Below are 21,819 nucleotides of genomic sequence, written 5' to 3' on the forward strand. Positions count from 1 at the left end.
AATATTGCGTTTCTCATAATCATATGGTATTTCGGGATGATAACCCTAGCAATTATTGTTATATTGTTATTAGACACTGTTACGAAGCAATCAGTCATTCTGCGATTCTACATCAAGATGAAGGAGATCTTAGACTTTTGAATCGAGTGTGTGGTGGCACGAACGATTCCAAGTACTGACAAGCTATGTCAGAAATAATTGCATAATGGTTAATGCAAAATACATTGCATCAACAGGTTCTTATAAGACAGACCACTCTAATTTCATTACTGGTTGGCAGAACTTTCCGGACGACTCGCCGTAACAGTTCTTACAGCCATTCGCGACGATTAGCTTCGTTGACTAAGGACCATCACGATATACTCGCATGTAGTTCAGCAGTGCGATGATATATTTTCTGGCATGCTTATAAAACCCTATCTTGCGAGGCTGAGAACCATTACTCGAAAAGAGTGCACTTTGATAAGTGACAACCTCATAAAATATTATTGCGTTCATTACAAACGTTTGCTTCTATGTAGTATCACACATTTTAGGATTGGAATACAAACAAACGTAGGGTTCTATATTCAAGTACTTGAACATAAATTTATGTGTGCTTGCGCGCTAGCTTTCTAAACAATTAACCTACTCTCGTCCTATCGAAACATACGCCAGTCTTTCTGAAGCGCTTGCACTGTTTACCCTGATTATTCCTCTCTATCTCTTATGATAATATTGTGCTTAAAGGGACACTGAAGTGAAATGACAATTTACGTAAGAGTGAAAGCTCAGTGTATGACAACATCTGAAACGATATAGTTATCAACAACAGTGCCCTACTTACCGAGAAATAATGTAAATGCACACACAATAGCACAAGCGTGGCAGTACGACATTTTTAAAACGATATTAATGACACCAGACAAACCGCTTGCAATGAATACCTAGTATTGATATAACTGCCCTAAATATAGAACTTTCGGTGCAATAAGAGATGCAATAAAATGCTGCTTGTTCGTTTTTGTTTTATTCATGGAAAAAAACCGCCAGACGTTACTATGGGGAATGGTGCGAGTGGTTCGGAAATTCAATTTTTACGTGGTTGGATAAATGAAAAAAAATATGGATGTACATGGCTTTGCCCTTTATATAGGGCGGTGGCTCGCGCCACCTAGCCAGAAAGTTAAGTACTATCACTGTGTGTTTAAGGACATCTGTGGTAACGAGGATCTCCCTCGTTACCACAGATGTCTATAAATCCCTGCAGATCTTTCTTGTCGTCAGCAATATACTACATCATCTGCGTATATCAATGCTGGTAATCACTGTCTATGTCTTTTCCTTGCTTGGCAATAAAAAGGCTGAAACCGAGTCGACTCCCCTCTAAGTTGGCTTCTAGTCCCTCGAAATACAGGACAAAAATTGGCCCCGTATGTGCATGTTCATCTGAAAATGTCATCGAAAGACAATAGTGTTGCGTGAATAGAGAGCAAAAAACATTTATTTGATGTTCAGCGCAAAAAAATTGGTGAATAATATTCTGAAAGCACTGCAGAGTGCCTCGAGCGTGGAGCAGAGGCAAACGAGCGCACCAACCACGTCACACGTGAGGCATGAGAGCCATCTGGCAGCTTTCTTGGAAAACGAAACGCGCTGGTTTGAGACGTGCGTGCACGCCCGTCTCAGAGGTGATAAGGTCTAGAACGCAAGGTGACGGGTAGGTGCCACCACCATGTCGTCTTAGCAAAGCGTTGGAAACTCGTCTTTTTGTGCAAGGGTTGCATAGTGAGCGTGACGTGGTAAACGCTGCAGTCCTTAGAATTGCTTATGTGTGACTTTTCTAGTAAAACACGCACATACAAAATATATACGTGATGTTATGTTGCCTCAGATACGCGCAATAATTGCTTTTATTACACAATTACACAAGATTGAACGCTAAATCTTGAGCAACATTGGTGGGCGCTGCGGATGGGGTGAGCAGTTCAGCGTATCGACTGGTGCCGTTCAGAGTATCCGGTACTTGTAAGAGTGGACAAGCGGATAAATGTACTGAGAGACAGACAGATGAAAATTTTTGCGTCGAAGGTCCCCAAGAAAGACTATCGTCTTTAGTAACAGAGGTGACAAGGGACATCCCTGTCGAAGCCCGCGTTGTATCTCTATAGGTTTAGATACCTGTTCTTTTTGATAACTACCTTGTTACTTTTATAGACATCCTTTAGAAGATTAGTTATTCTATCTTCCACATCTAGTGTGTTCAGTATTCCCCAGAAGTCTTCTTGAATCACACCATCGTTAGCTCCCTTGATATCGATAAATGCCAGCCACAGGGGTCTGTGTTGTTTTTCCGCTATTTTAATGCACTGCATCAATGGTTACACAAGACAGGTAGTGCCATCTAGCCGGGCGCATTTGAAACAAAAGCGTCTGCAATCTTGAAGCCAATGGCGGCAAATTATTCAATGACCGTTGCTGCTGCTGTGACTCCTGCAGCTTTCGGTCTGCTTCTTCTAGGGCAATAAAGCCGGCCAACGTTGTGAATGGCAACAGTGACGTCGATCCGCTGCTTGAGGCGGGTAATTTGAAGTGCGCTAACCTTCAAATTACTTAGTGCGCTAACGCAGCACTAAAACGTGATTTTATTTCAATATAAGCCCTTCTGTGGCACAAAAGAAACACTACGTGGTTTGTCGACTGCCATTTCAACAATCAGCGTCGACATAATAGTGGACTTTACTGTCCCTTAGAACGTTATTTTAACAGAGATTTAGAATCGCAGAAAAAAAATGAAAACTGAACATCAGTTTGAGAACAATCGCCAATTTTTTAAAAATAAATTGGATAAATTTCAAATTCCTTCAAGAAACATTCCCCTATTTAGGAAACGTAAACTTAAGGAAATTAATTTCAAGACAAGCGCACTCTGAGCAGTGAACCTTGGTCACTCTGATAAGGGCTCCCCTCATTCATAAAAGCTATTAGTCCTCTTGGAATTCCTCCCTGCCAGATTGCTAGTAGATGAAACCACTCTCTCCATTTTAATTTTTACCCAGTGAAAGAACGTTGTACAGAGTGCAATCGGTGTCAAGTCTGATTGTCTTCATGGTCTTTCAGGCTCTTCAGATTTCTCTTGCAGTCTTGGGCTTTCGCCAACGTCCTCCGGTTCCTTACCGGGTACACAATGTAGGTGGACGGCTTTCTGCTCTCCCGCACTAGAGTACGCAGTACTCTAGATTGATATACACTGTTTCTAAAGACACAGGCTTTCGCGTTGCTGATCTTGCTCCTAACATTTTTTCGAGAGATGATGACTTGAAGCCTTTAGAGAGTCGCAAATTATGGGTGAGAGGGTCATCAGGAGGACCTGACCCCACCCTTTGTGTTAAAGCTGGCGGTGGGGTGCTTTTTTTGAACGAGACCCTGCCTTCTAACGAGCAGAAACGGAGTAGAAAAGTAAGAGCACCTGATATCTGTTTGTACATTCACTTTAAGCAATAATTCGATGCTGGTAACAATACTGATTATTGGCCTAGTTGGTACTTGCCTACTGACATGATTTGGCCGCAAATGACACACCGCTTGTGCTTGTCGTTGAGTATTTCTTCGCTTTGTGTGTGTTATTTGCGGCCAAATCGTTTCAGTAATTCAACGCTTCCAGAGTAAAGCGTAAGAATTCCCTACTATATTGGAATAAACAAAGAATTGAACTTCTAATGGGCTAAGTTTTCAATTTATATATATATATATATATATATATATATATATATATATATATATATATATATATATATATATATATATATATATATAATGTAGTGAAGAGTGGCGCGGCAGCTGTCGGCCATGGGCTTGAAGAAGAGGCAGAATAGAACAGCTTGCCCAACGAACGGGTGTTGTGTCTGTCTCGCTCATTATAATGGCGCAGTCGTTCAACGAACCTGTGCGCGATGACCTGCGAAAAAAAACTGTCCTACGAAGCGGACGCACTCTCCAGCGGCCCGCAGCTCCTGCTACCGTGGCCATGACATCCATCCTGGCTACCTCGGGTACCGAAGCCTGCGCGCTGCCTGCAGGCGTCCTTGCCAAACCACAAGGTGACTCCACTGATTTGGCTTCGCAAACTGCCTCCTTGTCCAGGGACGCCGTACACGCTCCCTTGGACTTCGCCTCAGGTACCATTCCTGGAGCAACGTGAGTACCGTCTCCAGAAGACAGGCGTAACTCCTCGCCTGTAGCCGCCAGCGAACTCTGTACGGTTCTGCAGGCCATCGCTACTTCGAGCCAGCGTCTTGCAGACGCCACCGTCGCCTTCTCAGCAGCCTGTGCATGCACCACGTTGCCTCCTCGATCCATGGCTGAAATGCCTGACTTTACTGGCGTTGATCAAGACTCGACCGTCAGGCTGGATGGAATCCATTCGTTGGCCCGTCGACATGCATGGACTGACGACGTGACGCTATCGCTAGTGGTAACCCGACTGCGCGAGTCCATAAAAGCGTGGCATTAATACAATGGCTGCAAGTACAAATCCTGGAGTGACTGGACTACAGCGTTCGTCACGGCCTTCCCACAACTTCCATCCACATACGACGACCATTTCATGCGCATGCGAGCGCGTCGGCAGGCTACATAGACAGACACCCGTAAATACGTATACGATAAGCTCGGGCTTCTCGACAAATGTGGCATTACATGGATCTCTGCGGCTTCCCGCCAGTATGCTGTTGATGGCTTGACTGAGCCTACCCATGCTGCCATCTTATCTTGCCAGTCACCTCAAGCGTCACCCCAGGTTTTCGCTCAAAAGGCAGCCGAACTTCAGCAGAACTCTCGCGGTCGGCTTAACTTGGACACATTACCGACTGTCCGTTCGCCTTACGCCTCCACACGACATGGATGCTTCAAGTTCAGTCACATTGGCCACAACGCCAATGAGTGTAGTCAACCATTCGAGACCCGAATCCACGACCAAGCTTGTCAAATTCCTCGGATGTCTATTCATGTTGAGGGAATAGGTGACCTATCTGCTCTGGAGGATACCGGTGCAGAACGAACGGCACTACACCGACGTCATGCTCCGGACACTATCCGACCGTGGACGCAACCTCCCTTCGGCAGACTTGGAGGAAGTGCTAGTGCTATGCCAGTCAGAATGCTTGACATTTCAGTCTATGTATATATATATATATATATATATATATATATATATATATATATATATATATATATATATATATATATATATATTCGTATAGGAAAGAAGACGCACGTACGAAGTTATTTTATTTGACGTTTCGGCCGTGGGTCCGGCCTTCATCAGAATCGAACTGATGAAGGCTGATGATTCTGATGAAGGCCGGACCCACGGCCGAAACGTCAAATAAAATAACTTCGTACGTGCGTCTTCTTTCCTATACGAATAATATTTCCCGGACCCAGCATCACTTTTGTTTTTGTTATATATATATATATATATATATATATATATATATATATTGAAATGAAGTATTCACGATGAATATACTGGCGAGCAAATGCGTACAACGCTGCTGCAGTTCGAGCACGTACCTCTAGCACTTCGTCGTCGTCATCCTCAGGCATCTACTTAGCCCGTGATATTACCCACCGGCGGCCGAAGCACCGTCCCGGTGCGATCAATTCTCGAGGCGTGAGTAGTATGGTTTAAGCCGTGAGACGTGCACTATATCGGTCGAGACTGAAGCTGGTACTGACGTGGTATGGAGTGGAGCTATCTCATAGGTCACGCTGGTGACCTTGCGTATGACGTGGCAGGGGCCAACGTGACGGGACACCAGTTTTTTGCAGAGACCAACATGACGTTATGGTAAACACAGCAAGACGAGCGACCCTGGGGAGTACTTACTGTACGTCGCGTTGCCGGCGATTGTAAGGACTCTTTTGGTTAAAGCTGCGAGGCACATAAACGATCCCGGGCGACATGGCAGGCGATGTCAGCTCGGGCCAGGGCATAGCGAGCATAAGCAGTCGATGAGTGGGTGTCAGATTGGAGCATGGTGTCCATGGGCAAAGGCGGGTCATAACCAAAGAGTAGGTTAAAAGGTGAAAATCCAGCTGTATCATGACGTGAGATGTTGTATGCGAAGGTAACGAAAGGTAAGTGGATGTCCCAATTTTTGTGATCCTTGGAGACGTACATCGCTAACATATTCGTCGGGGTACGGTTGAGGTGTTCCGTGAGGCCGTTGGTTTGTGGGTGGTACGCTGCAGTGAACTTGTGGTGGGTAGAGAAGGATCGCAGGAGCTCGTCGACTACTTTAGATAGGAAACAGTGGCCGCGGTCATTGATCAACTGACAAGGAGGACCATCAAGCAGAATGATGTCATGAAGAAGGAAACCGGCTACATCAGTAGTGCAGCTGGTGGGGAGGGCGCGTGTAACGGCATACCGCGTTGTGTAGTCGGTAGCAATGGCAATCCACTTATTACCGGTGGCCGACATGGGAAACGGTCCTAGAAGATCGAGGCCACATCGGAAAAATGGCTCATCCTGTACTTCAATGGGCTGGAGGTTACCAGCAGGTCCAAGAGCAAGTGTCTTGCGGCGCTGGCAGAGGTCGCATGCCGCAACGTACTGTCGCACAGAACGGTAGAGGCCAGGCCAAAAGAATCGGCAGCGAACGCGGTCATACGTGCGTGACACCCCTAGGTGTCCAGCGGAGGGGGCATCATGGAGCTGGGTCAAAACGTATGAGCGAAGATGCGCAGGAACAACGAGTAAAAGCTCAGCACCATCAGAGCGGGCGTTATAGCGGTGCAAGATGTCGTTGTGAAGAACGAACAGTTATAGGGAGTGGTCAGGGTGGGGAGAGTGCAGACCATTGATAATAGCACGCAAAGAGGGGTCGCGGCGTTGTTCAGCAGCTATGTTGGTGAAGTCGGTAATTCAAAGAACAAGGGCCTCTTCTCCATCTGCCATCATGTCAGGGGGATCGACTGGGTAACGGGACAAGCAGTCGGCATCATTGTGAAGTTGTCCGAATTTATAGGATACGGAAAAAGTGTACTTTTGTAAGCGCAGCGCCCAGCGGCCAAGGCGTCCCGTAGGGTCCTTGAGTGAGGAGAGCCAGCAAAGCGCATGGTGGTCCGTAATAACTGAAAACGGTCGGCCATACAGGTATGGTCGGAATTTCGCAATGGCCCAGACGAGAGATAAGAACTCACGTTCCGTGTTCGAATAATTCTGTTCTAAGCGCGACAACAGTCGGCTTGCGTACGCGATGACGCGGTGCATTCATTGTTGCCGCTGCGCCAGCACTGCGCCTATGCTGTGGCCACTGGCGTCAGTACGAAGCTTCGTGGCAGCAGATGGGTCAAAGTGTGCTAGGACTGGTGGATCGTTTAGAATGTCAACGAGCGAAGAGAAGGCGTTTGCTTGCTGTTGGCCCCAGGGGAATGCAACATCTGTTTTGAGGAGGCAGGTTAGGGGACGGGTACTTCAGCAAACTTCTCGACAAAACGACGGAAATAGGAGCACTGTCCCGGAAAACTTCGGACGTCCTTGGCAGAGCGCGGTGTGAGGAAGTCGCGAACTGCTCGCACTTTCGCATGGTCTGGTTGAACGCCCGCAGTGTCAACAAGATGGCCAAGTACGCAGATTTGGCGTTGCCTAAAGCGGCATTTCGACGAGTTAAGTTGCAAGTTGGCCCGTCAGAAAACACCAAGCACTGTGGACAGACGGGTAAGATGGTCGTCGAAAGTAGTCGAAAAAACAATCACGTCGTCACGATAGCAGAGGCAGATGGTCCACTTCATGCCTCGAAGGAGAGAGTCCATCATGCGCTCAAAAGTCGCGGGGGCATGGCATAATCCAAAAGGCATCATCTTGAAGTGATAAAGTCCATCAGGAGTCACTAAGGCCATCTTCTCTCTTTCTTTGTCGTCCACAGCAATCTGCCAGTAGTCAGAGCGAAGGTCTATTGAAGAGAAATATTTGGCACCGTGTAAGCAATCGAGTGCATCAAGTATGCGTGGTAGGGGATAGACATCTTTCTTGGTAATATGGTTGAGATGGCGGTAATCAACACAGAATCTCCAGCTATTGACCTTATTTTTAACAAGTACAACGGGTGAGGACCAGGGACTAGATGAGGGTTCAATTATGTCCTTATGAAGCATTTCATCGACTTCTCGCTCTATAATAGCACACTCCGGGGCTGACACACAGTAGGGCCGTCGGCGAATGAATCGAGCGTCACTGGTGCCGATGCGATGGGTTACCACGGATGTCTGGCCCAAATTACGATAACCGAGGTCAAAGATGTCCTGATAAGAAGCAAGCACACGGCAGAGAGCAGAAACTTGTTCAGAGTTTAGCTTGTCAGATAGCATTGGCTTGAAAAAGTCGGAACAGGAACGTGATGAGAGCGAAGTTGATGAAAAATCGGGTGGCGTATTGTTGGTTAGGGCGGAAACTGTGTGGTCGAGCAGTGGTGTCAGATGCGCAAGTGACATGCCGCGAGGAATAACTTGCGCTGAGAACCGAAATTGAGGACGGCAAATGAAGTTCGGTTGTCCTTAACGGTAGCCACGGTGTTGGGGAGTGCAAAATTACGTGTCATGGCCACGTCAGAAATTGGGGCAGCAACATAATCACCATCGGGTACTGGAGGATATGGCGAGAGTTGGACCTGGACTGCGGGATTGCGGCGGAAGTCTGAGGAAATCGACAGAGCGTAGACAAGATGGGCTGGTAAAGATGGTTTCTGAGAAGGATGGTAGTTCGTGCCGAAGAAGACCTTTGGAACAGTCAATGAGCGCAGCGTGGGCAGTCAGAAAGTCGAGTCCAAGGATGAGGTCTTGAGGGCAATTTTCCAGTACAGCAAACAGAACTGAAGCTTGATACTCAGAAATCGTTAATCGTGCAGTGCACATTCCAAGCACAGCTGAAGTACTCCCATCCGCTGTACGAATGGTAGGTGCAATCGCAGGCGCCAGAACTTCTTGGAGGAGGCGGCGGAGTTCTGAGCTGATCACAGATATTTGTGCACCGGTATCAATAAGAGCAGTTACAGGTAACCCATTAACGAGAATTGTAAGAAGGTTGCACCACTGGTCGGGAATAATTAGAGGGTTTGCAGTCCGAGTCGTGTATGCAGCGTCAGCTCCGGAGATGCACTGGCTAGTTTTCCGAGCGACAGTCGTAGAGAGACCGAGAACGGCGGGTTGGGGGCGAGCGGGACTGACGACGCACGGGCGATGGCGAGCCGCTGATCCGACGTTCTGGATCATGCTCTGCACCTGTCTCAGCACGGTAGGACGGGGCATAAGGTGCACGTTCGGAGCGAGGTCCCTAATTATAAAAGCTCGGTCGAGGTGATGAGGTCCAACGGCTGCGGCAACGGCGAGCGATGTGTCCTATCCGATGGCACGTGAAACATATGGGCCGATCATCATGAGTGCGCCATTCAGCTGGGTTTTGTCATGGCGCCAACGTGCGGTTCGCAATGGCAGCCGCAATGACTGGAGCCGAGCTGGAAGTAGCAGGGGCATTTTGATGAGGTGGCGAAATGCACATATTCGCGATCTCTTGGCGAACCACGGCCTGTATCATTGAAACAACATAGAGGTTGTGTCCTGGCGCGCTGACGCTAGACATAGCGGGTGCCATAGCCTCGAGTTCCCGACGGACTATTCTGGTGAAGTTTTCCGGCGCTGGTGGTTGATGTGGTGTGGGCAAATCTTCGCAAGAGGACGTTGCCGCCGTGTAGGGAAGGCGGTCAAATCGGTGAACTATGCGCCTACTTTTCGCCTGTTCGAAGCGACGACATGCTTCGATGACCGACTCCCCCTTCGAGCAGTCCTTGCACAGCAGAAAATTGAAGGCGTCATCGGCAATTCCTTTCAGGTTGTGTCCGACTTTGTCATCGTCGAGCATGTCCTTGTCGACCTTGCGGCACAAAGTCAACACGTCCTGGATGTACGGGATGTACGACTCTGTGGATGTCTGGGCACGATTCGCAAGCTCTTTCTTTGCGGCTACTTGACGTCCGATGGGTTTCCCAAATAAATAGCGCAATTTCTGCTTACAGACGTCCCAGCTCGACAACTCTTCTTGGTGTGCTCGTACCAGAGTTTTGCCGTGCCACGCAAGTAGATGATGCTCGCCAACATAAGCGTCGGATCCCAATGGTTGCTGCTGCTGACGCACTCATATAGAACCAGCCATTCATCGACGACTATGCCACTTGTGCCGTTGAATGGGCCTGGGTCACGAGGTTGCACCACAACGATTGGTTGCGGGGCTTACTGATCTTGTTGACATTGAGTAGCCTGGTCAGTCATCGTGGTAGGTGCAATGCGCAATCCGCTGCGAAGATCCAGCTCGTGGGACTGTACAGCGAGTTGTACCAAGCACCTCCACCAATGATGTTACGGGAAATAAAGTATTCATGATTATTATACTGGCGAGCGAATGCGTACGACGCTGCTGCAGTCCGAGCACGTTCCCCCAGCACTTCGTGGTCTTCATCCTCAGACAATACTTAGTCCGTGACAATATATATATATATATATATATATATATATATATATATATATGTGACGCTAGATGCGGGAGACGTGGCCTGGCTCATACGCCATGTTTATTCCTTTCTGCACTTCTTCCTTCTCGACCTCTACTAACCATCACTTGATACGTCACACGATTCCCCCTCCCCCCGAAAGGAGGCATGGATTACAAACAAGAAAAAGTAAACAAGTGGAGGTTAAAAAGTTACAAACGTCAAAATTCACAATTGGTTCTATGCTCTAGGGGAGTTCCGCAAACTTTTAAAGACTTCAGGGGAAAGCGCAGCAGTCCGGTTAACGCAGGAGTTCTGGTGGGCGATGCTGGTGGTTGCGTCCTGGATAACACAAAAATGCTTTGGACGTGGAAACAGATGGAAATATAGCCGGTATTTTTGCAAATAACGAACGAGGTTGGAAAGCTTTGCAGGATTGAATATTTCGTTGGCGTCGCATTTTTTGTCGTAGGTCATACAAACGCCGTGCATGCAATTTGTGCACCCATTGATCGTGGCTGATTAGGCGCTGCTTGTGTTCCTGCAGAGCACAAGCGGTTGTTTTGTGGCTCTTGGAAAGTTTACTATGGTGATGACGCAGATGTTCAGACCGAAAGCGCAATCTTGAACGCTGGTGTGGAAAAGTTCCTTGGCTTTTCTTTCTGCGAAGATAGCTCAGATGCGGAATCAGTCTTTTCTTTAGTGTATGTTGATCATGACACTCTTCAGGCCGCAAGTATCCTCGTGATGTAGTTTTAATTGTTCGTTGCCGATGCTGGTGTGGGCGTTTTAGCTGTTGGGGTTCCTCTTGTTGCTTTTGTTGGCATTGCTGATGTTGCACTGTCTGACGAGGTGGACTACCTTTGGAACCATGAGCCCGCTTTTCTTTGTAGGTTGACGTGACCAGCAAATAGTTGATACTTGTTAGAATGTCGCGATTTGAGTCAGGCAATGAAGATAGTGCGCCAGAATTGGCAGAAACATCTGCTGAGGCTGTTGCAACGCCATTCTTGATGGGCGTTCCTGGCACAGGGCAGAGCTTCGGAGTTGATTCTTCCGAGCCTCCTGTCTTGGTTGAGCTCTCGGGTTGCTGTGAACTCGACGGTGACGCTGCGAGAGGCTTGGTTTGGTCAGATTTTACTTGGGGCTGTTTCTCTGTGTCCGCAACTTTGGAGGTAAGCTGTTCTGACGCATGAATGTGGACGGTTGGCCCTGGACTTGGCTGAGTATATTCGGAGTTCCGAAGCTCTATCTTGACCGTAGTGGTCGTGTGAGACGCGAGGTGGGCGTTGTGAGCGACGAAAGAGCGAAGTGATGTAAAACCAGGATTTTCACTCTTCGAGTAGTCATGACGTTGTTCGGTATTTTCTTCATGCGTCAGCTGGTCTACCATGACCAAGGCGTCCTTATAAGGCAAGAGGTGAGCGTTAGGAGCGCTTGAAGAACCACATGATGAAAACCCAGGTGGTGGACCACCTATGCCAGGCGAAGAGTGAACGGCATCAGGTGGTTGGGCAACGTCTGGGGTCATACGCTGAAGCAATGACTTCGCAAATACCAACTTTCGTGCAGAAGGGAGGCGCGCTCGATGTCTGTGTTTTCCCCAAAATACGCGTTGTCGTCTGCCACTGAACTCGTGTGCCACTTCGTCTTTTGTCAGAGGTCGAATCTTGTTGTGCGTTCGAATGGTTGAAGACTGCCTGTAAAATTGACGACTGAATGCAGTTGTCTGTGGATGGTGGGCTACAAGCAAGTCTTTGTCGTAGTCGTCATCGTATTTTTTAAACCTAACGATAATTTCTTGTTTTATCTTTTGCCAAGACTCATCGTTGTCGAATATGTGGGTGAGATAAAATTTAAATGCCTCACCGGTGACGTAGTCGCTGAAGTTCGTAACCATTTCCCGTTCCGACCAAGATGCAGCGGTAGCGTGGAACTCGAACAGGTCGAACCAGTCCTGTACAGGTCCATCGTCCGCTGCTCCGGTGTACTTGGGGATGGGAAGGTCGGTCGATGATTCTGTCATGGTGCTGGTCGCTGTGTGCGGCTAGGAGATGATTCCGTAGTCAATGTATGGTCAGGGCGTCTTGTGTAGAACTGCGTCGATGATGAGACACTGATGAAGTGGCTGGGAGGTCTCCATCCTGTCGACTTGTGTGACGCTAGATGCGGGAGACGTGGCCTGGCTCATACGCCATGTTTATTCCTTTCTGCACTTCTTCCTTCTCGACCTCTACTAACCATCACTTGATACGTCACATATATATATATATATATATATATATATATATATATATATATATATATATATATATATATATATATATATATATATACATATATATATATATATATATATATATATATATATATATATATATATATATATACCCTTTCAGCCAGAAAAAAAAAGAATAGAGCAAATGCAGCATGCGAAAATTGTAGAAGATTTTCTAAAAGCCCACCGAATTTCGAAACGTGATATAAAATGCACGAGTTCAGTTTATTTAGCTCTTAGATATATGGAGCGGTATGTCTCATGATCTAAGATATGTTGGCTACTGTAAGTACTTTCGATCAGAAAAGTGCCTAATCTTAAACTAGTTCTGCACCATTAAACGCAGTTATTCTAGATTACCGCGCTGATACCAAGTTTGTGCCTTTGGGTGGTATTTTTTACTTTTTTGGTTCTTTTCATTCCGACGCTGAGGCATGGTTGTTTGGCGCGTCAAGGCTTAGCTCTCGAACACCACTGCGCACTCGTCACTCCTAAGTATGTCCATGTAAGTGATGGTCGTGGGGGTGAATATCACCTCCGAAGAGTACTTATAGTCCAGATGGATTACGGCTTTTTTAAAGCGCCAGTCGAAAAACAGCGCGGAGTCGGCATGTGGGCGGATTCCACACAGCCAGGCAGCGTACGTGGTGGCTCCTGCAGCCCCGCCACCGGAATCGTACACAAACGCCTCGCTGCGGCCTCCAGGCTCTCCAAACTACTGAGGAAGCATTCAAAGGTCAGTGTATGTTCCAGGAATGGGGTGGACGTCAGGAAGATCAGGCAGGTCAAGGTGACCGAAGATCTTGCCAAGGCGGCTGAATTCGCTCTGGCCGAGACAGAAAAGGACATCGTTTGCGCCAACGTGGTTCAAGACACATTTGTCATTAGTACACCGACAGAAAAGAATGCCCACATATACGCGAAAGTACAAGCCTCACTCGTAGCATCCACCCGATACGAAGTCAACTCGTACCTGGCCGCGCCGGGTAACATATGCAAAAGGGTAGTGCGAAGCGTCGACCTCGACTTTTACAATAAAATGCGCGAAATAATCGTCCAGCAGAAAACCCCAAAGCCACCGAAGTGAAACTCATCACACTACTCCGATCATTGTTTTCCTCAATAAAATGCCAAACTATGTCATGTGTGGCGCCAGCATGCTTCTGTGTATGCTCCACAAATGCCAGACGGACAATAGCTACGTCTGCGGGAGGCTGTGTCACTGTGTCTGAGTGTGCCCGGCCCTGATGGGCACTATTTGCAGAGGATCCGTCACTAGGTTGCCCGCCAAAGATCATGAGTGCTCGCCCAATTGTGTCCTCTGCGGGGGGGGGCACCTCACTGCAGACAAGAAGTGCAAGCAACGCTTCCAAGTGCTCTATGTCTTCTGCCATCAAAGAAGCCAGCAGAAACGTGCTACCGAAGCACCTGCGACGCCGGCGGCGTCCAGCTGTGAAGGACGGGATTCGAGCGTGCGGAGGGCACCTCAAGGGTACGCTCTGCCACACCAGCTGGCCGCCGGAGCCGATGCAGTGGATTCTCCCATTTGGTAGTCCGGACCAAGCAGTCTACTTGGGCTGGTAAAGTTAAGCGGACGCCTCCTACGGTAGCAAAAGGTTCATCGTCAGAGTACAGCAATGCTAGAACCTCACGTTTACAGCAGAAGAACACGCAGCTGAGAGCCACATTGCAGCAGCTGAAGGCCCAGTTTGAGTTTTTTCGCAAACTTCATTCGTCCACACCAGCCTCCATTGAGATCCCCGCAGAGGCGCCGGTGTGGATGTGGTCCGCCCAGAAGTGGGCCCTTGCCGTGCCTGTCGAAAAAGAACAGGACCTTCAAGAATTGAAAAGTGAGATAAGGAACTCCATGAATGACGTTAGAAAATGAATAAACAGCCTTCAAGGTCAGTCCTGACCTTATTTTAAACAGTGACTGCTCTCACGAACAGGACCAACACCCTGAAAACTAGGGTTGTTCTCGGAGACTTCAACACTGGGTTCTCCGGTGCAGTCAAAAGTAAGCTAGTTTCAAAAACGGAAAAGTTTAAATATGGTAGACCCTATGAAAGGACAATCAAAAGCTCAAACATGGCGTGTCAGGATAAAAAATTGACAATAAAACTGCACCGAGTTTCTGCCAAATAAGGTGGTCGTGCAGCAGTTTTCTAATTCACTCGAACTTAAGACCCACGTCATTTCACAACAGTAAACACTCAGGCAGTCGGTTGTGTTGCAGGGTACAGATCTCACTCAGTCTTTGGCAACAGGAGAAGTGCCATTTGCTTCCCCGTGTTCAAAACGTGGTCTGCTCTAGTACACTCTATCTGCATGGACCACAGCAAGGTCCAACCTTCGCTAATTAAAATCATTTGCAACGCCTAGCTTAAATCTAGCATCTTTATCCTAGACATAAAATGTTCCTTCTGGGGCCACGGACACCGCTTTCCGTTTTTCGTGGCGAAGAGCACTGAGTTGGCGGCGGGTGCCGTATTTGTGGTCGCGGGTGACTTCAACGCCCCCCAATTGCGAGCGGGTCTACCCATCCTTCACTACGAAGGAGGTTATGAACTCTGGCAACTGACCTCTGATTGGGCGCTTGAACTCTTGATGGATCCGCTGTTTCACACAAAAAAGGGAACTTTGATTACTAAAAACTACGCCGGACCTTACCTTCACCAAGGGGGTGGACCGACATCATAGCATAACCTACACAAAAAACTTGAGTAGTGAACAGTTTGTCCTATTCATTTGCTTGGATATGTCAACCAGGCCATGTCGCAAACTTTGGTAACAGATATGAACCTATTTCGCAAATTCAGGTAGGCTAATACGGTGGGTGCTACAGACTAGGTTGTGACAGTTGAAAAGGTTGATAGAGTGTACCACCAAAAGAGTCCGCACAGACCTGAAGGTGGACAGAAAGGATCAGATAGACAAGGCTGCTTTCTTAATTAGGTGGAAGGCACAATGGCTCAATAGGATCCTCAAAAGAATAGCTGAACTCAATTGCACCTCCGAGAAACACTGTCAAGTACTTGCTAAACAGCAGACACAAGCTTTGCAAATCGGTCGATGAGCAAATGCGCACAGGAGGTGAGAGGAACGTCATGAAGCATCAGCTAGGGGAGTCGGCCTTAAAGTCTAACCAGAGGCTGGTTGTGGACAGAGTCTTGCATGAAGCCAAACGAGAGGGCTCAGCAGACAATGTTCTGCGGTCGTTGACTCACAGATACCTATGGCTCCTCAAGTGACGCGGACTACACATGTTAAAGAGGCCTCTTGAGGGAGGACTTCGACGCTTCTTTTGCGAAAGTGTGGGATGGAGTTCGCTTTTCTGTCTTAACGGGCGCTCGGCACCGGGACCGGACGGCATTTCCAACAGGCTGCTCCGTAATCTAGAAGAAAAGTTAGCCGCCAACTTGACAAACGATGTCCCTCGCGTGTGAAAAACGGTGACGTCCCGTCTGACTGCAAGGTAGCACCAGTATTTCTCATACCCAAGCCAGGTAGAAACCTTAGTGTAAACAACCTTTGGCTGATCCCGCTTACTTCATGCGCGTGCGATGTAACAGAGCACGTCATTCACAAGCGGATATTTGAGCATATTGCCACCAGCACGTAGTGGGCCGACAGCAAGAGTGGCTCTCAATCTGGAGGAAAAAGAAGATCACGTCTTCTTCTCTGCTTGAGAGCCAGCCACGACAGACGCATCGTCCTAGAGCTAGGTATTTGGTGGTTCAATAAATCCCCCAGTACTTGTGACTCATCGTGACAAACTGGTGGAGGTGCTGGGTAGTCTCACAGATGCTGCAGATCCCCCCAAGGAGCCGTGATACGAGTCTAGTGCCAGTCAATACTTGCCTGCATCGGACCAGCCACCGAATTAGAAGATTGTCTTGGGAAGTCGACGATACTGCTCCCACCACGTCGACAAATGTGAACAGTGCGTCGGTGCAAACCTCGTCAACCGGCACGGGAAGCACGACGTCGATCCGCTATAGGTTTGAAAGCCTACGGGCACCGGCGACGTTCCATGGCATGGAGCACGAGGATGTTGAGGACTGGTTGACGGACTTCGAGCGCGTAGCCCCTTAAATCGGAGGGACGACGCGGAGAAACTGGGTCGTGTCTATTTCTATCTCGAAGATGGGGCACGTACGTGGTATCAAAATCGAGAGGAGGAGCTGACGAATTCTCTCGTTGACTTCTGCAGACCTATGCCAGTGCTGATCGCCAAAAACAAACTGAACAAGCTATTCTGGCCCACGTTCAGTTACCAAACGAAACTGTGACCACGTTTGTCGAAGACATGACGCGCCTCTTCAGACGAACCGATTCAAGAATAGCGGAGGACAAGGAGTTGCATCACTTGATGCGCGGTGTCAAGGACCAGCTTTTTGCCGGCCTCGTGCGAAGCCCTCCGAAGACGGTCACGGAGTTCTTATCCGAGGCCTTGACAATGAAAAAAAATGCTGCAACAGCGATCCAACCAATACGACAAGCAAGTCAGTGGAATGTCCACTGCCGACATTTTCACCGCCACTGGAACCAGCAATGACTGTATACGTGAACTCATCCATAACATAGTACGTGAAGAGTTGCAAATGCTGGTGTAACACCTCATCCTACCGTTAGCTCAATTGCAACTGTGATCAAGGATGAGCTGTACCAGGCCCCCCGGGACACTTTGCTTCCTGACGCAGCTGCTTCAGCTCCTGCTGAATACCACCGTGTGACAACCTATGCGGGAGCCTTGAAACGCCCTGCTGCATCGCCACCATTGCTCGTTCATCCTGTTCCTGCTGTGTCACTTCAGTAGGCGCAGCACAAACCGTAGTACGAAGGCTTGTACATGCCACTGCCCTTGCCCTTTGTCCCTGGCGCTTCTGTCGCCGATCGTTCGGTGCAACCGGTCCAGTAAATCGACGATCGGCACACGTCTTCTCGAAAGTCTTATGTTCGGCACACACCTGATCGCTGGCCTTTGTGCTTTCACTGCGGAGAAGCTGATCACTTGTACCGCCAGTGCCCTTATCACCGTCTTGGGTTTTGCGGCTTCTCTGCGTACTCACCGCCTCCTCGTTACGGCCAGAGACCACGCGACATCAAAAACTACCTTTTCCAGCAGCATGCACCACCGTCTGCCGGGTTCCAGTCGCGCTTGCCATCTCCGAGGCGATTTTCATCAACGCCCCAGCGGCAGTCTACCGCACGGTCTCCCAGCCACCGCCGAGAAAACTAGCCGAAGCGACCTTTGGGGGTGGGTTCGCTGAACGTAGAAACGCTGAAGACCTCCTATTGACGCAGAACAGAACAGAAACCGGTCCGACATCACCTGCTGCTGCAAAGGATAGCCGACCTTCAGTAGAAAATTAGTGACAATTGATGGTTGTGTATTTATAGAGTTATTGGACACCGGCGCAGATTATTCCATATTGACCAGGAAACTGACAACGCAGGTGAAGAAAGTCACCACGCCATAGCATAACTCGCAGATTCGGACAGCTGGTGGCCACTTCATTACTTGACTGGGCGCTTGCAGAACTAGAGTACAGATCCAAGGGTATACATTCGTAGCAAGCTGCCTTGTTTTACGCGAATGCTCCCGTGACGTCATTTTGGGAAATGATAGCTCCATCTTTCCACAGGAAAACGGAGCTATCATTGATCTGCAAGAGTGCCGCGTCACGTTCTCAGCCCAGCGAGCAATCAACGTCCAGGATGACGGAAGGCGTGTCCACGTTTTCCGTATTTCTGAACACAGCATGACACTTTCTCCACGAGCAAGTGTTCTAGTCGACGTAACAAGCTGTGACTTGGTCGATGGCGATATGGTGGACGAGACAAATTTAGAACACCTCCTGCAGGAAGACATTTGTGCAGATAAAAGTGTAATACACCTTCGTGATGGCCAATCTGAATTGCTTGTAACCAACTTTAGCAACGAGCATTGTCATCTTTACCGTGGCACTTCGATAGCGTTTGCCCACAAAGCAGCAAATGTCACCAACTGTATCACGTCAGAACTAGTGGATACCACAGACACGTCCCTGAGTAATATTGACATCAATCCTGATCTGTCCACCGATAACCAGAGCTCTCTTGTTCGAGTTCCGGTCTTGTTTGCAAGTTGCTCAAATATCTACCAGATTTCCATCACTCAACATTTGATCGTCACGTACGAGGACGCACGCCAGATACACCAGAACCCCTAACGCGTGTCGCCTAAAGAACGTGAAGCGATACGTTCGCAAGCCCGCGAGACTTTTGACGATGGCGTTATCGAACCAAATAACAGCCCATGGTCATCTCTAGTCGTACTTGTCAAAAAGAAGGACGGTTCGCTAGGTTTCTGCGTCGAGTACCAAAAGCTTAACAACGTGACCAAAAAGGATGTGTATCCACTGCCGCGTATAGAATATTCGCTGGATAGATTTCGTCGTGCAAATTATTTCACTTCTCTAGATCATAAAAGCGGGTACTGGCAAATCAAGGTAGATCAGCGAAACCGCGAGAAAACAACCTTCGTGACTCCAGACGGCCTATACAAATTTTGAGTACTCCCGTTTGGCTTGTTTTCAGCGCCGGCAACTTTCCAGCGAACGATGGACATTGTTCTCGCAGGGCTCAAGTGGCAGATATGTCTTGTCTACCTTGATGATGTCGTCGTCTTCTCTGCCACGTTCGAGCAGCACCTTCAGCACCTGCGCAGCGTGCTGGAGGCTATCCGAACAGCGGACCTCACACTAAAGCCACAGAAGTGCCACTTCGGCTATGAGGAACTCAAATTTCTTGGACAGGCAGTTAGCGCCGAAGGAGTCCGGCTCAATCCGGACAAGCTTAACGCTGCTGCCGAATTACAGCACCTATCGATAAGAAAGCCGTCCGGTGCTTCCTTGGTGACTGCGCCTACTATCGCGGGTTCAGTCATGGCTTTCTATAGATAGCAGAACCTCTGACTCGTCTCACAAGGGATGACGCGCCGTTTCCCTGGGAAAACTAACAACAAGCAACTTTTGTTGAGCTGTGACAGCGCAAGCAATCAGCACCCATTCTACCTCATTTCGATGATGATGCTTACACAGAGGTCCATACCAATGCTAGTAACATTGGGCTCGGTGCAGTGCTCGTTCAGCGTCAAGAAGACATCGAAAAAGTGATAGCCTCCGCAAGCCGCTCTCTATCCCGTGCTGAGGCAAATTATCCCACTACGGAGAAAGAGTGCCTCGCAGTATTGCGGGCAATCACCAAGCTTCACCCGTACCTTTATGGTTGTCTCCTCAAGATAGTGACGGACCACCACGCCCTCTGTTGTTTGGCAAGCCTGCGCGACCCTTCAGGGTGGATAGCACGGTGCAGCTTGCGGCTGCAGGAATTTGATGTCACCGTCGTCCGTATGTCCGGCCCTATGCATTAAGACGCTGACACACTGTCACGCGTACCCCTTCATGTCGTCAGTCAGAAAGCAGAGAAAAACGAAGGCTTCCTGGGTGCCGTTAGCGCATCAGGCTTGAGCAAATGGTAGCGAGATGACACCGAGATTCGTCCAATCATAGATAGTTTAGAGGGCAGGGCCCAATCATACCACGTAATTTATCCCACTCATTGACGTCGTTCTGCCTGCGAGATGGTGTGCTGTAGAAGAAGAACGCTCGTTCGAACAACAGGGCTTACTTCCGGGTGGTTCCTCGAGGTGTGCGAGACGACGTCTTCTTCGCTTGCCATGAAGAGCCCGCATCCGGTCATCAGGGCTACTCAAGAACACTTGCCAGAGTGAGCGAGAGGTACTATGGGCGAGGACTTTCGGCAAGCGTCAAGAACCCAGGCAGCACAGAATAATGGCTCAGTGTTGGGGATAGATTGGCAGTTCATAGTCCAAGAACTGCCCTAATACGGCAATGTACCGCCAATAATGCCTGTGCCAGCCGAACAGAACAGCGATGTTGGACCAGCATTGACAAAGTTCCGCTAATAATGGCTGTGCCAGTCTCATAGAACGGTAATGTTGGACCACCATTCAGAACTCTTCGCCAATGTTGGCCGTGCCAGAGTATTAGAACGGCCACATTGAACCAAGTTTTACAAGCAGCAGTCAATATGGCCGGAGCCATGAAAATTAGGCAGGTATTATTGGCCCGTCGTTCGAACGTTATTCTCGGCGTCGGCTGGAGAGTCAACTTGGTTGGCATAAAATTAGACCGGTATGAGCTAATTTCTGCGTCGGCTACTTTTGGCACTGTTCTGGTCCCACTCACGTCTCGATTTTTCAAGTTCAAGAGAGTAATATGCCGGGCGCATGAAATATAATTTTGTCATTAAATCATTAACAACTAGTTGATATGCACGATTTTCAATTGAAGTTGCGCAAGGCAGACTATTTTACTAATAAACATTTATCGAGTTTGTCACCTGTCAGACGGCCAATGTGGTGCTTTCCCAGATGAAATCGTGCAGATCTGTGCGATGAAGCAACCGCGGATGCCACTGCCGTACGCGACCCACATCGACGTGACCTGGCTTGCACGCGCGCTGGCGTTTGTTTCATCACATCACGCCGGCGATGCAACGCCAGGCGCTTTGTACTTCGCGGATATCAGACGCAAAGCTTATCGTATTGTGTCCTATGTATTGTGTCCTGCTATGCTATCGCTGCGACCGATTTGTTTTTTTTTGCGTTCACAGCGCTGTATCAGTTAACGGCACACAAGTGCTTGACGTGTGGGATCGGGGGGTTATCAGTTGCGTTTCGGTGACTAAATCGTATGCCGTAATCTGGAACACGCACCGAAGCTGGCATCCTGTATTGCAACGACCACACAAATTACCTACGACATTGCAGCGAACAGTTGGTAAAGTGTGGTGGAGTGCATGGGCATCGGGCACCTTGTCTCCGTGGGTCGTCGCGAGTTACAATTTTGTTGTGGATTGTTTTTTGTTGAATATTTTGATATATATATATGTATATATATATATTTATATATATATATATATATATATATATATATATATATATAT

The 21,819-nt window shown here is 48.4% G+C and overlaps 1 protein-coding gene across 4 annotated transcripts in view; it reads right to left on the bottom strand.

The window, feature by feature from the left end:
* The window catches only part of LOC142796276 (uncharacterized), a 159,074-nt gene extending 137,702 nt beyond the window's left edge, over positions 1–21,372 (bottom strand). For all 4 annotated transcript variants that reach the window (XM_075886525.1, XM_075886523.1, XM_075886522.1 and 1 more), the window contains exon 1: positions 21,214–21,372. In XM_075886525.1, coding sequence (XP_075742640.1) covers positions 21,214–21,349 — 136 coding nt within the window. In that variant the 5' untranslated portion in view covers positions 21,350–21,372. The remainder of the gene's footprint in view (positions 1–21,213) is intronic.
* Positions 21,373–21,819: the final 447 nt, after the last annotated feature.

Source organism: Rhipicephalus microplus, chromosome 2 (assembly GCF_043290135.1).
Source record: "Rhipicephalus microplus isolate Deutch F79 chromosome 2, USDA_Rmic, whole genome shotgun sequence".
NCBI classification, from domain to species: Eukaryota; Metazoa; Arthropoda; class Arachnida; order Ixodida; family Ixodidae; genus Rhipicephalus; species Rhipicephalus microplus.